At 37.7% G+C, this 16519-nt stretch overlaps 1 protein-coding gene across 1 annotated transcript; it reads left to right on the top strand.

Annotated features, from left to right (window-relative positions):
- The first annotated feature begins 2795 nt into the window (after nt 1-2795).
- Nucleotides 2796-5937, top strand: LOC107777791 (PWWP domain-containing protein 6-like). Its single transcript, XM_016597942.2, has 2 exons — nt 2796-2934; nt 3179-5937. Exon 2 carries the CDS (start codon nt 3232-3234, stop codon nt 5695-5697), a length of 2466 nt encoding a protein of 821 aa, XP_016453428.2. The 5' UTR covers nt 2796-2934; nt 3179-3231; the 3' UTR covers nt 5698-5937.
- The last annotated feature ends 10582 nt before the right edge of the window (nt 5938-16519 follow it).

The raw sequence follows: 16519 nt of genomic DNA, 5'->3' as shown, positions 1-16519 counted from the left end.
ATTTTCCTCACTCTATTTGTTTTGAAAGCATATCCTCTGTCATGTTTTACCTGTTTATTGTTTAAATTTGGTTTATCACTTCATTTCTTAAAAATATGATAACTGTTTGGGCTGAGTTCCCTGTTTCACTGATGGTCTGAGTGATCGTGAGGTTGATGACTGAGATAGACTGAGATTCTGATTATAAGCGCTATATCGCTGCGGCGTGCAGCCCGATCCATATAAGTATCGTTGCGGCGTGCAGCCCAATCCATATACATATATATATATTGCTGTGGTGTGCAGGATTATATAGTTATGGATCGGGCTGCACACCACAGCAATATATATATATGTATATGGATTGGGCTGCACGCCGCAACGATACTTATATGGATCGGGCTGCATGCCGCAACAATATATATATATTGGATTGGGCTGCGCGACGCAGCGATATAGCGCTTGGGCTGTAGGAGGCCCTCCGGAGTCTGCACACCCCCAGTGAGCGCCGTCGACGAGATATATGGATCGGGCTGCACGTCGCAGCGATATATGAATCGGGTTGTGCGCCGCAGCGGTTACTATATGGTACCTATTGAGTGTGAGTGCTGAGTGCGAGCGCTGATTTGTAAGAGTTGAGTCACGAGTGACTGAGAGGCTTGCCCGAGGGGCGATAGATATGTACATGCACATGAGTGATGCTTTGCCTAAGGGGCCTATTTATGAACTTATTGATTTTTACTCCTCTTTAAAAATGAGTTTCTATCGAATATGTTGATTTACTGACTGTTTTCACTTATCCTTATATTGAGCCTTTGTCGAAAGTGTTGAACAAATATTTTAAAACACCTTTCATTTAAGTCGGGGTTTATGAGATGTTCAGAAGTTAATCACTGATTTGGCTTTGTTATTTCCAGTGAGATTTTCATGTTATGAGGTGTTTATGATTCCTGTTTTGCCCGAGGGGCTGTTTACGAACTATGTTTTGCCCGAAGGGCCGATTATGGTTTTCATCTCTTTTATTATAAATGGTATTGAACCCCTACTTAAACTGTCGGAAAGCATTTTCAAATGATTTTTACCAAAGGGCTGGATTTTAAATAAGACGATCGACTCGTATTCTGAATTAGCAGCCTGTGTGCTTATTGAGTTATCATGAATGTGGATTCATTATTTCCTACTGCTCAGTCTTTATTTACTCTTATTACTTACTGGGTTAGAGTACTCACATTACTCCCTGCACCTCGTGTGCAGATTCAGGTATTTTAGAACCCGGTAGCAAGTATTGATTGCTCAAACGCGTAGTCATCAGAGGTAGCAAGGTGGCTGCACGACGTTCGCAGCACTGTTTCTTCATCTCATTTCCATTTTTGTATTTAGTACACTTGACTGTTTTGTTGTATTCAGACCTTGGTAGATGCTCATGACTAGTGACACCCCGATGTCGGGCTTGTGTAAATATTCCGCATTTTTCTTTTAAATGTTCATTATGAGATTGATGGTTATAAATGGTATAAAAACCACTTTTAAATGGTAAATGGTTGATTTGGGAATTGTGTCGGCTGACCTTGTCTTCATGAGAGGCGCCATCACGATCGGGTCCAGTTTGGGGTCGTGACAACATCCAATCCTACGTGACATTTACATTTGATGAGGTGAATGTCACATAGCTTGCCATCGCAGTACCCCTAACCCATTTTACCCCTCCTTTCTATTTTTTTTCCATCAATAAAAATTCTTTCCCCTCAGTCTTTTATATATGGATTATGGGCGCTGAGGTGACATGCCATGTGGCATCTACCTCATCAAATATCAGTGTCACGTAGGATTTGATGCCCATTTTGGATAAACATAACGGAAAAGGGAGTCTGATGGTCACTCAACTATTCAAAATTATCTGCCAAAGTCATCTTTCTTTCGTTTGTAGCAATAAAGTCACTTAACTATGCCAATATCACTCAAAAGATCACTCATTTAGATTTCTCATTTGATCGCCAAATACCTATTTTACCCTAAATTATCAACTTTTGTCTTCTTTTTATTTTTTTTAGCTTTTTAATATAATAATTTCTTTCTCTTTTTATTTTATATATGGACTTACCTTAGCATAAATAAATTCTATTTATAAATTAAAAAATTAAAATAGTATTCAAGCATATATAATATTAGAATAATAAAATATTGAGCATAATAGAAAGTCTAAATGTTGATTAAAAAGAGAAAAAAAATCATAGTATTAAAAAATCAAAAAAAGAAGAAGCAAAAGTTAAAAGTTAATAATTTAGAGGGTAAAATAGGTATTTGACAATCAAAAGTTTGATAAATCTGGTTGAGTGACCTTCTAAGTACTATAGACATAGTTAAATGACTTTCTTGTTACAAACGAAAGAAAATGACTTTGATAGATAATTTCGGAAACTTGAGTGACCATATGAGTAATGAACTCACGGAAAAGAGGTATATTTGATTCTATAATATTATGGTAGAAATATATTTGAACGCAAAGTATAACAAAAGATATATTTAAATCTTTCTCATATTTAAACATTCGTTATTACTTACTAAAAAAATTTATCAGCAAGCGGCAAAGGTGTGCCAAAAAAACAAAAAGAGCGGTAAAGGGGTGATGATTCAAAATTTCAAAGGAGATCCCTAATAAATTACTGTAGCTGCATAGGAGATGCTAAACAGTAAAAACAGCTCTAAGTCTCACCCACGGCCCACCGCCTGGAAATTAGATCTCAACCGTCCACCTAATAATCTCTTTAGACGATAGAAATAAATGAAAAAGAGAGAGACGATAGGAACGCAAAATTAGCAAACTGTACAATTGTCCAGAGTCTAAGCTAAAAACCAAAAGACAAACACCCTATATACTCTCTGCGTTTTTTACAAACTCACAGAAATCATTTACTCTCCCTCTCTACAAAATTTCTCTCTTTTGAAAGAACAGAGGTACGGGCAATTTCTCCTTTTTTTGAAGTTATTTTTTTTTATATATAAAAATTATTCGTTTCTCTGTTTTCTTTTATATGTATATATGCCTTTTAAGGACGAGAAATTGGAACCCTAGGTTTATGGCAATGTTAAATTTTTAATCATTTATCTGTTTCGTTATGGTGTTTTATATCTATATCTGTGATTGTATGTTTTGGGAATTCTTCTGAGCTAGGTTAGTGTAATTTTTTTCTATCTGCAGAAGTGAATTACCGCAAAACTGAAGTGGATAAGTTTATGTGACATTTTTTTGATATGTCGATGGACCAAAACACAGAGAAAACCAAAACCCTAGCTGGGTTGGCAGCTGAAGCACTTGACTCTGAAACCCTAATGGTTGATAATGGTTCTGTCCCTGTACCTGTGTTGCTTGATAAGGCTCCTAGGGTTTCTCAAGTTGATCACCAACTGGATGTTAATGGAAATGAGGATACTGGTGCTACTACTGGGCTGGTTGTTGCGACTGGGAACAAGTTCAATGGTGATGGAATTTCTCTTTTGGTGGAAGTTCATCAGTCACTGGAAAATGTTGATGGGAGTTTTAAAGAGTGTGGTAGTAAGGGAATGAATGGAGAGGAGAATGGAGCTGAGCAAACAGAAACTGAGATGGTTGATGCTGTTGATGGGGGAAAAGACGTTGAGAGGAGTGGTACAGAGCGGGGTAGTCAAGGGACAGAAGAAGAGCAAGGATCTGGGCATTTGTTTAAGGGAATGAATGTAGAGGAGAATGAAACTGAGAAAATGGAAAATGAGATGGTTGATGGGGGAACAGAAGATGATAATTCTGGGGAAGATGCAAGGAGTGTAAAACATGTGTATACTGTGGGTGATTTTGTTTGGGGCAAGATTAAGAGTCATCCATGGTGGCCAGGACGTATTTATGATGCTTCCTGTGCCTCGGACTTTGCTTTGAAGTTTAGTCAAACAGGTCGATTGCTAGTTGCATACTTTGGAGATGGCTCATTTTCTTGGTGCCCCCCTGCACAGTTGGTACCTTTTGTGGACAACTTTGAAAAAATGTCGAAGCAGAGTGCTTCTAGGAGCTTCTTATATGCTGTTGAAAACGCCTTGGATGAAATTAGTGTGCTTGTGGAGTTTGTTATGACTTGCCAATGCATCTCTGAAGAGAGTCGTGGTGGACTCAGTTGGCCATTGGCAGTGAATGCTGGAATTAAAAAGGGAGTTCGAGTGCCTGAAGGAGACACTGTCAAACGACTACTTTCTCAGTATGAACCTGCTGGAATACTTAAAGTTCTAAAACATTATGCACAAACCAATTCTAATTCCAATATACTTGAGTTTGCTGTCTTGAAAAGTTGGCTATCTGCTTTTTATCGTGCTACATGTGGATGCCCTTTGGCTCTATATTGTGAACCCCTGCAAGTTGAAGGCCTTGAGGACAAGAAGGATCAAGTTGTTGATGCAAATGACTTCAGCATACCTATCGAGGTTCCTATTTTGGGTCCATCAGAAGAAGAAACTCCAAAATCTGGCTCTGCAAAGGGCCCTCTGACTGCTTGTGAGAAGATCTCTCACAAAAGAAAGCAGAAAAGTGTGGCTGAACTTATGGAAGATTCTTCACCTTCGCCTGTTGAAACGTCTGAGAAGAAAAGGAGGAGGAAGTCTGGTGAGCAGCCTAAAGGTCACACTAGCAGTTCTAAGAGTGTCGATGAAAAAGTTGGTAAGAGGGTAGGCAACAAATCTGGTGACACTGACTTGGCTAAAACAAAGAACCTCAGTGTTTCAATTCCTGAGCGTGGTGAAATTGGTGACCAGCCGGACACAAATGGGGGCCCTCTGTCAAGGGAAAGAAAGAAGAGCAAGTATTTATCACCTCCTTATATGAGCCCTACGTTGACTGCAGGAAAACCAAACTTGAAGAGAGAACTGGAAGCAGAATCTCAGAAAATTTCTGAGATAACCAGGATTGGTGAGCGGATGGCAAATGCTGCTCGGCATATTTTATCTTCCCCTGCAACCAATGGCAATGAAGCTGTAAAGAAGAAAAAGGCTGAACGGTTTGACATGACTTTTGACACGATGGATATCGATTCAGTCGATGAGGTACTCTCTGAGGTTCAGTCTACTGCTGTCAACCCTCTTTTCTTGAAGAATAGATCTCTTGAGAAGACCAGAGGTTTCATCTCCACCTTCAGGAACTCAGTCTATCTGGACGGATCAAACTACAAGCAATATCACAAAGTGAAACCAGGAAAGAAGAGAAAATCTCGCCCGTCTAGACAGGGAACAGAAGATGAGGAAGCTGGTACAGAAACTTCACCTGTGATTCTGATGGTAACATTCTCAGCTGGTTTTTCTTTGCCATCAGACGATGAAGTTATCCAAATATATAACAAGTTTGGGGATCTGAATGAGAAGGAAACAAAAGTGTTACACGATTCAAACTCTCTTCAAGTTGTTTACATACGTGATTCAGATGCTGAAGAGGCCTTCCAAGAATCGGTGAAGCAAAGTCCTTTTGGTGATGCCGAAGTTAACTTTAGGCTCATTTATCCCTCAAACCCTGAGATTCCACTTTCTTCGCTGAAATCAGTTAAGGGGAAGTCACAGGTGCAACTAATCAAGAAGAAGCTGAAGGGGATGTCGTCAATCCTGGAAAAATGCAATGGTAAGATTACGACAGAGGAGAAGGCAGAGTTGGAGGGTGAGATAAAAGGCTTGCTGGAGAAGGTTAGTGCAGTGACATCAACAAACCCATAGGGAAACTGTTTTGTAGGATGTGAAGCTAGTTGTTTAAACTCGATGTTCTTTTGTTGATAATGTTAGTATATGGCCGGTTTATGGTGATTAGGATACTTTCTGTTAGGTTCATGTATGAAGTAGGAGCATAGGATGCTAGCTTTATACAATTGATTTGCTCAAATTACTATACAGTTGCATGTACTTTGACTGATGATAGTATTAGAGTTAGGAGCTGCAGCTGCTTTTGTATTACCTGAATCTGCAGCCTCATGCCTCCATCTGCAAACGCCCCCCTCCCCCCCCCCCCCAAATACCCCAAATGAAAAAAGTAAAAATGGTCTCACCCTCGGCTTGTGGGAACAGTCCAGTCAAAGTATATTTTGCCAAAAGATATATGTTCTGAGAAAAAACTATTGTGTTCCTAAAGATGCTTACTCAAGGCTCCAAGCACATCTCACATCAGATGCTGTTACTTGGTTCAAATATAAACGTGTTTTTAAGATCTCAGAACAGTGAATTTTCAGACTACAAAAGGAAAGCAGTAGAGGAAAAACTTAGTCACAAATCAACATTTCCAATTACATCTAGAGTAATTATTAATGAATTACTCCAATTTTATTGGGTCTTGAGGATTCTCTTGTGAACTAAATTGTGATAACAGGGCATTCATCAAGTTTGGCACCAAACTTGCTTACACTTCACCCGAAAACTGCCAGCAGTGTAACTCAAGGGTGTTAAACGGGCTGGGTCAACCCGTTTCCGGGCTGGCACAGACCGGTTGAAACCGGACCTGGACCATCCCGGTACATAGGGCGCTGGGTGGGCTGGGTTAAAGGGGTAAGGGGATGGGCCGTTCACCTATTTTCAATCGATTAACCGGATTGGTCAAACCTGGTCCACAGAAATACTATAGAATCGGTTAAACCGGCCCGGACCGGACCAGCCTAGACCGATTAATGGCTAGCTTTTTTTTTGAAAATGTTGGTTACCGTTGGCAACGGTCACCTGCCAAGGAGCTGTTGCTCAACGGCTGATTTGCACAATTAGCCCTTTTTGGGCCACTTTTTTTAAAAAATTAACACTTTTTGTAATTACAAATTTAACCCTTTGTAAAACTATAAATACAATCCCCCCTCTTCTTCATTTCTTCACTCATCTCTCATTTCTCAATCTCAATTCTCATATTCTCTCATTCTTTAATCTTCACCTAAAGTGCAATCAACTATTTGGCTCTTTCTTTTTGGAATTTAATTTATCGTAGTATTTATTATTTGAAGTTTGAACAATTGAACTTCAAAATTGGAACAATTGACGTTTCTTTGTGGTAACATTGGAGTTGCGTAATCATCAAGTGCTCAATTTATTGCCGAATTCGGCGCACTCCCTCCAACTTTTTCTCTTATTTATTATTTTATTTGCATATTTAATTTTTGCTAGTAGTTAAATTTTTACAATATGTTTAATGCTGCAAAAAGAGTTTGTAATTTACTAATCGGGGAAATAAAAAAAGAGGTAGTACTTCTGCTTCAACATCTGGTAGTAATTTAAATGACTCTACACATTCCTGAAATATTACATGATAATAATATAGATTATGAACAATTACAGGAAAATATCGGTATAGAAGATAATGAATTAGAAATGGAAGATGAGATACCACGTACACCTAGTAGTGTTGGAGCTGGTAGCAGGGGTCGTGGTCATGGTACTAGTAGTAGACCACCTATGGTCCCGACTACTAATCGGAGAAAGAGAAGTAAGGTTTGGAAATTTTTGACGAAATAGAAGGTACTGATAGAGTTAAATGCAAACTTTGTAATGATACTTTTAAACATAAGTCTAGAGGACAATTAGGGGGACTGAGACACTTAGTAGACATATGAGAATTGAGCATCCTATAGAATGAGGCTTTGATGGAGATGAAAATCAAGCAACTCTAAACCCTACTACTGGAGGACTTATGAAATATAATAAAATAAAGGATCGTGATGAGTTAGCAAAAATGATTGTTTTGGGTTGTCGACCTTTTTCTTTTGCTTCTTCATCATATCTTATTATGTATATTCAAAGAATTTATAATCATTTATTTAAAGGTATCCCTAGAAGTACTTGTAGATCTGATATCTTTAGACTTCATGGATAATATCAAACATACATACGTTATTTGTTTAGTCACCTTCCTTGTAGAGTTTCTCTAACTTCTGATATTGGCCATGCTGTTAATGAAAATGATTATTTGATAATTACATGTCATTGGATAGATGATAATTATTGTATGCAAAAACGTATTATCGCTTTTAAATATGATGAAGATCAGAGTCATACTGATATGTTTATAAGTACTACTATTTGTGAAGTTGAATTTTATAATCTCAAGCAAAAAGTATTGTGTATGTCTTGATAATGCTTCTAACAATAATGCCGCAATTTCAATATTAAAACTACATTTGCAACCACCACTTGACGAAATTTTTCATGTTAGGTGTGCATGTCATGTTTATAATTTAATTGTTAAAAGTGGCGTTGATTTATTTTCAACTGAGATTACTCATGTTAGGAGAGCAGTTGGTGTTATTCAAGGAAATAATAGACAATCTAGAATTAGGGAATTTAAGAATAAGTGTACCGAGTATAACCTTAAACCCAGATTCATGCCAGACGAAATTGTTACTAGATGGAATTATACATATATATTTTTAAAATATTGCTACAAATATAGATTCTCAATAACTGAAGTTGCTAATGTGCATTGTACTGATCCAAACTGTATGTTAACAACTACTACTTGGGAGGTCATTAATGATGTTGTTAAATTTTTACATAAATTTTATACAGCTACTGTTGAGTTTTCTGGAGCATATTACCCTACTGTTACTATGGCTTTAGTACATATAGCTGAAATTTCTTTTCTACTCTTTGAATTTAAGAAGAAAGAAAAATATAGGGATGTTGTTGCACAAATGCAAACAAAATTCAAAAAATATTTCTTTCGAATTCCTTCGATTTACTTAATTGGTGCTATTTTAAATCCTTCTATTAAGATGTATGATTGTCACCAATTAATGAATACTTTATATACTTATATGGAGATTGGACCAACTGAAACCCCATATATATATGATTGTATGAACAAACTAAATGATTCTTTACAACAATTATATAATTATGCAAATATAATTGATGATGCTACTCTTAATGTAGGCAATGTTAATCCCACTATGCACTGTACCACTTCTACTACTGTGGATGATGATGAAGGCCTTGATAGTTTTAATATTTTTTCTACATTTTTTAACACTCAAACCAGTAGCAGGAACATTGATGAACTTCAATTCTACTTGCAGAAGCAAAAAGAGCCTCGCACAAAGGAATTTTCACCGTTGGGATGGTGACATGAGAATGAAAAGCAATTTCCTGTTCTTTCCACTATGGCTCGGGACGTGCTGAATGTGCCAATTTAAACTGTTGCATCAGAGAGTGCATTTAGCCAAGCAAGACAACAATTTGGAGACACCCGTCACTCATTGGGAAGCAATGCTTTGGAAGTTTTAGTATGTTTCAGAGATTGGATTAGATCGGAACGAAGAAATCAAGGACGTGAAGATGTTGATAGCCCAGAAGACGAGGAACTTGGAGATATATTAACATATGGTAACACATCTGAATTTAAACACTCCAGAAGAAGGCCAATCAGTTCATATTGATTATGAAGAACTTACTAAGGCAATGCAAAACCTTTAAATTTACTCTTTTTTCGTTAATTTACTTGTTAAATGTAACATTCCAATTTGTAAGTTTGAATTTTGAAATAAATATAGCACTTGCAATATATATATGCAATTTTTTCCCATTTTAGTATTCTTTATATTTTTACTTTATATTAATATAACTTACAATAGTTATACAAAATACAAAAAAATAATTTAAAAATTACACTAACCCGGCCCGGCCCGACCCCTTGTACCCGTAAACCGTACAGTTCATTTTTTACTCGGCTGAACCCGAACCCGTTAAATCCGGTAAGCCCTAACCCGTAACCGGTCCGATTCTCAACCCCTCCGGTTCCTAATTTTTCCTACCCAGCCGTATCCGGCCCACCCGTTAGACACCCTTAACAAATAGTCTAAGGGAGTCTAATAGGCCGGTTTTAACCATAACCGGACCGGCTCAGACCGGTTAAAACCGGAACCGGCCCAGACCGGTATAAGGGGGTCGGGTGGGGCTAAGTTAAAGGGGTAAGGGGTTGGTCTGTTTACGTTGGGGCTACCGGTTAACCGGCCCAGTCAAACCTAGTCAACGATTTTTATTGTAGAATCGGTTAACCGGCCCGGACCGACCCGAACCGGCCTAGACCAGTATAACGGCTACTTTCAATTTTTTTTAAATGTTTCTACTTTCTGGCCGTTGGCCCAACGACTGTTTCGCACATTTAGCCCTTTTTTGGGCAAATATTTTTATACACTTTTTGTAATTACTAATTTAGCCCTTTGAAAAACTATAAATACACCCCCCTCTTCTTCATTTCTTCACTCATCTCTCATTTCTCAAACTCAAATTCTCAACTCAAGTTAAATCATGCCCCATAGAGTGCGCTCATATGTTTGGGAACACTTTGAGGTGGCAGAAGAAAATGAAGAAGTTCAGAAAGTAAAGTGCAAGAACTGTGGTCGAGTCTTAAATCTTCGTCCAAAGTGTGGCACAGACAGTTTAAGGAGGCATATGTCTTGAGCGTCCTCCAGAAATTCGTATTTAAGTTGATTTGAGAAAATTTGTGTTATTTTAAAATTATTAGACGTATTTTTGCTTAATGTTTTAGTTTGTTAAATTAATTTGAAGTATTATTATGCATGAAAATTTAGTTTTACTCTTTTTTCGTTAATTTACTTGTTAAATGCAAACTTAAATTTTGTAATTTTAAAATAAATGTAGCACTTGCAATTTATAAATGCAATTTTTTTCCATCTTCATTGTATTCTTTATATTTTTACTTTATATTAATATTACTTACAATAGCTATACAAAATATAAAAAAAAAATTAAAAATTACACTAACACGGCCCGACCCCTTGTACCCGTAACCCGTACGGTTCAATTTTTACCCGGATGAACCGTAACCTGTCAAACCCGGTAAGCACTAACCCGTAATCGGCCCGGTTTCCAACGCGTTCGATTCCTAATTTTGCCTACCCAGCCTGACCCTGCCCTCCCGTTAGTCACCCTTACTTGTTGTAGAATCTATATTTTGTTATTTATATGAATAACAATTACCAGAAGCGGTGGCAGTAGAAAAGGAATAAGGGATTGATCACATCAAAAGAACATGAGGGAATGAGATATAATAAAGATTGTGCGTTCTCCAACAAGTTACACTGCTGGCAAAAAGAACTTATTGTATATCTTTCGTTACTTTTGCTTCCAAATACCATCCAACAAATCGATCCCCCTCGTTCGCCATTATTACTTTCTTTATATATTTTTCTTTGGGGGAAGATGGATACACATTGTGGGTGTGAAGATGGAGAAGTTCCATAGCTATTCTGCTAATCCTAATACCAACTTTAGCACTTCAAGCTGTAGCTTGATTGTAAAAGGTAGGTGATATTTGTGGCTTGAATTATTTCTTATATTTTTAGGAAACTCATAGTCCTTATAGGTTTAGGAAACCCCATTGTCCTAATAGATTTGGGAAAGGAAAACCTATAGTCCTTGTCAAATTGGGAAACCTTTCTCATATATGTTTGGGACCTTTTGGGATCTATATATAGGGGTTGTAGTTGGGGATTCTATAGATTGTATTGTGCTTTTCTTCTCATTCATAGTGGAAAACTCTCTCCTCTTTTTCCCCGAGGATTAGGCTTAGCCGAACCTCGTTAAATCCTTGTGTTGATTTTTCTTCTCTATTTGCTTTGTGTGAGATTGTGTGCTAGTTAACCCACGATATTTCACAACAATTGGTATCAAAGCAAGGTTCAGGTTTCTACATATAATTTAGGGTTAAGATGTCTTCATCATCTTCAACAAAGTACGAAGTAGAGAAATTTGACGGAGGTTCTAGTTTCAGTCTATGGAAGATTAGGATGAAATCGTCCCTAGTGTTACAAGGATTATGGAAAGCAATTGATGAGGATTTTCCTGAAGATATGAAAGAGACAAAGAAGGAAGACTTGAAGGAGAGGGCTTTGAGTGCGATATTCATGAGCATTATAGATAGCGTTCTTCGGGAAATTGCTGAAGAAACTTCTGCAACAACGACATGGAAGAAGTTGGAAGATCTGTATTCTAAGAAATCGCTGACAAACCGCCTCTACCTGAAAAAGAGTTTATACATCTCCGTATGAACGAAGGTACACCTGTTAAAACTCACCTTGATGAGTTTAATTCAATTATAATGGACCTGAAGAATGTGGATATCAAAATTGAGAGTGAGGATTAGGACTTGATTGTGTTATGTTCTTTACCACAGTCTTATGATACTTTTGCCGATACACTGCCATATGGGAAAGATAGCATTTCACTAGAAGATGTTGGTAATGCACTAAAATCTAAAGAGTTGAAAAAGAGCTTTCCAAACAACAGAATTGAGGGAGAGGGTCTTGTGATTAGAGGAAGAACATAACAAAAGGACTTTAAATGAAAAAGTCAACCGCAAGATCAAAGTCTAGAGCAAGGAAGCAAAACTATTATGAGTGCGAGGAGCAAGGTCACTACAAAAAAAATTATCCTAAGCTGAAGGAGAAAAGAGGGAAGCAGAAAATAGATAATTCGGCAAATATTGTTGACACTGGCAATAATTCTGATGATAGTGATTATGTAGGGGAAGTTTGTGCTGTGAGTTCTAGTCATGGGCAAAATTCTTGGGTTCTTGATTCTGGTGCTACTTTCCACATGAGTCCACACAAGAATTGGTTTGCAACTTACAAACAAATGAGTGGGACTGTCTATATGGGAGATGATAATCCATTACCAGTAGAGGGGGTTGGTAACATCAAATTGAGAATGTTCGACGGAATTATCAGAAACATTGAGTGTTGGCATGTTCCTCGGATAAAGAGAAATTTGATTTCTCTTTCGACTTTGGATGATCAAGGGTATAAATTTCACTCCGAGAATGGAATACTTAAAGTGTGTAAAGGCTCTATGGTACTCATGAAGGGTAAACTACATTCTAAATTGTATCATCTTCAGGCCAGCGTAGTTGAAGGGGAAGCTGTTGTAGCTTCTGGGAAAAGTGATCTGAATCAGTTTCAGTTGTGGCACTTGCGGCTTGGCCATATGAGTGATAATGGATTGTCTTTGTTGAGTAAGCAGAATTTACTGAATGGGTACAAAAATCCAGTTTTGAATTTTTGTGAGCATTGTATGTTTGGTAAACAGACAAGGGTAAAGTTCATCAAGAAGGCCGAGCACAAGACTAGAGACAAATTAGATTATATACATTCTGACTTGTGGGGTCCAAACTGAGTTCCCTCCAAGAGTGGTGCCAGGTATTTTATGACTTTGATTGATGATTACTCAAGGATGATGTGGGTGTATTTTCTGAAAACAAAAGATAGGGCATTTTCGACATTTGTTAAATGGAAGACGATGGTTGAGAGGTAGACAGAAAGAAAAGTTATGCATCTTCAAACTGACAATGGGTTGGAATTTTGCAATTCTGAGTTGGATAATTTCTACAGCAGGGAGGTCATAGTGAGACACCACACTTGTGTCGGAACACCACAACAAAATGGTGTTATTGAACGTATGAATAGAACGCTTTGTGATAGGGCACGAAACATGCTTTCACACTCATGTGTTAGCAAAGATTTTTGGGCTGAAGCAATCAATACAACTTATTATTTGGTCAATAGATCTCCATCCACAACTATTGAGTTCAAAACTCCTTTTGAGGTATGGTCCGGTTCGCCTGCTGATAATTCAAATTTAAGGATATTTGGTTGTCCTGCTTATGCTCATGTGAGGGATGAAAAACTTGAGCCGAGGACAAAGAAGTGCATATTTCTAGGGTATGCAACTGGAGTGAAAGGTTATAAGTTGTGGTGCACAGATCAAAAGACTCCAGGGCTAATTATCAGTAGGGTTGTAACATTCAATGAATCTGCCTCACTGGACAGTCAGAGGGAGAAGGCAATAGCAGAAACAGATCGTTGTGTCAGTGACCGCATAGAGCTAGAAATTAAATCTTCACTAGCTCAGCCCAGTAGTTCTAAAGTAGAGGAAGTGGAGGAGGTGAAAAATATTGATCAAGATGATAATGTTTATGCACCTGTGCAACAACCCTATAGCATTGCAACAAGCAAAGAGAAGAGAGTGATCAATCCACCACAAAGTTTGCAAACGTAGCTAATGGTAATTTTCTTGGATATGCTAATTTTGTGGAGTTTGCTTCTTGAGCCTAATAGCTATAAAGAAGCTATTTCTAGTCCAGAAGAAGATCAGTGGGTTAGTGCTATGAGTGAATAGATTGAGTCTCTTCATAAGAATCAGACATGGAAGCTTGTTCCATTGCCAAAGGGACAGAAAGTACTAGGCTGCAAATGGATTTTCAAAAGAAAAGAGGGCAATCCAAGGGTTGAAGCATCAAGGTACATGGCAAGATTAGTAGCTAAAGGTTTTTCACAGAGGGAGCGGATAGATTACAATGAAGTGTTCTCTCTAGTGGTAAAGCATAGCTCTATCAGGGTCTTACTAGCTTTGGTGGCTCTTCATGACTTAGAACTAGAGCAGTTATATGTGAAAATTGCATTCTTGCATGGTGAGTTGGATGAGCAGATTTATATAAGTCAACCCAAAGGATTCATTACTCATAATAAGAAAAATCATGTTTGCTTGCTTAAGAAATCTTTATATGGTCTGAAACAATCGCCTAGGCAGTGGTATAAAAAATTTGATACATTCATGATTCAAAATGCATTTTCTCGAAGTGAATATGATAGTTGTGTGTATTACAAAAAGCTTGAAGATGGTTCTAGTGTATATTTTGTTGTTATATGTGGATGACATGCTTATTGCTGCTAAAAACATGTCACATATTACCCGATTGAAAAAGCAACTAGGTGAGAAGTTTGAGATGAACGATTTAGGTGTTGCAAAGAAGATATTGGGGATGGAGATTACTCAAGATAGAAGGGTTGGACAGCTAATGTTGTCCCAACGGTCCTATATTGAGAAGGTCCTCAAGAGATTTATTATGATAGGTGCTATCTGTGTCCATTCCTTTTGCTTCCCATTTCAAGTTGTCTGCAGACATGTCACCAAAAACAGACGAGGAGATGGAACAATGTCTAGTGTTCCATATTCGAGTGTTGTAGGTAGTATTATGTATGCTTTGGTTTGCACTCGCCCTGACATTTCACATGCTATTAGTGTTGTGAGTAGATACATGGCGTGACCTGGTAAAGAACATTGGCAGGCAGTGAACTGGATCTTGAGATACTTGAAGGGTACTGCAAATGTAGGCTTGACTTTTTACAAAGACAAGTTAAGTGAATCCTTAGTTGGCTATGTCGATTCAGATTATGCAGGGGACTTGGATAAGAGAAGATCTTTGACAGGCTATGTTTTTACTCTTTCTGGTAGTGTCATCAGTTGGAAGGCGACTTTGTAGTCTGTCGTTGCTTTGTCTACCACAGAAGTTGAGTATATGGCAATTATAGAAGCAGTTAAAAAGGCTATTTGGCTACAAGGCTTGGTAAGTGATCTTGGACTAGCTCAGAAGAAGACACAAGTTTTTTGTGACAGTCAAAGTGTCATTCATCTTACTAAGAATCAGATGTTTCATGAGCGGATGAAGCATATTGAAGTCAGACATCACTTTATTCGAGACATTATATCAAAGGGGATTGTTGGAGAAAGTGTCTACATATGATAATCTAGCTGATATGATGACCAAGGAAGTCCCGACCAACAAGTTTAGGCATTGCCTAGACTTGATTGGTGTGTGCAGTACTCAATAGAGCCCTTGCGAGGGCTGAGGGAAAGGTAGAGAGACGTTGTTCATGTTGATGAAGAGAATTCAAGCCAAAGGGAAGATTTCTTATTTGTGGCTTGAATTATTTTCTTATATTTTTAGGAAGCCCATAGTCCCTATATGTTTATGAAAACTCATTGTCCTAATAGATTTGGGAAAGGAAAACCTATAGTCCTTGTCAAATTGGGAAACCTTTCTCATATATGTTTGGGACCTTTTGGGATCTATATATAGAGGTTGTAGTTGGGGATTCTATAGATTGTATTGTGCTTTTCTTCTCATTCATAGTGAAAAACTCTCTCTTCTTTTGCCCCGAGGATTAGGCTTAGCCGAACCTCGTTAAATCCTTGTGTTGATTTTTCTTCTCTATTTGCTTTGTGTGAGATTGTGTGATAGTTAACCCACGATATTCCACAATAGTAGGGTTGGCAAACGGGCGGGTCCGATCGGATAGGGGACGGATCGAAAATGGTAATACAAAAATGAATAAATTATTTGATCTGACCCATATTTAATATGGAAAAAAATGGGTTAACCGACAGATAATATGGATAACTATATTATCCATGGCTTCTTGAATATGATCACTTTTGGGAGAATTCCTAGTCTTCCAAACATGAATAACCCCCAATTTGAGGCTTTACAAATGTAAAAGTTAAACACATTAGTTATCCATTGGTTATTCATTTTTTAAGTGGATAATATGGTTCTTATCCATATTTGACCCATTTTTAAATAGGTCATTATCTAACCCATATTTTAATGGATAATATGGGTAGATAACTATTTTCTTTTATCCATTTTGCGTAAAAGGCATCAAGTCTATCACAGATCTTACTTTTTGTAACCATTAGATGTTGGAAGCTCATT

The sequence above is a fragment of the Nicotiana tabacum genome, chromosome 3, assembly GCF_000715075.1.
Source record: "Nicotiana tabacum cultivar K326 chromosome 3, ASM71507v2, whole genome shotgun sequence".
Classification (NCBI taxonomy): Eukaryota; Viridiplantae; Streptophyta; class Magnoliopsida; order Solanales; family Solanaceae; genus Nicotiana; species Nicotiana tabacum.
The sequence above is the reverse complement of the archived record's forward strand: the minus strand, read 5'-3'. Positions and strand labels throughout refer to the sequence as shown.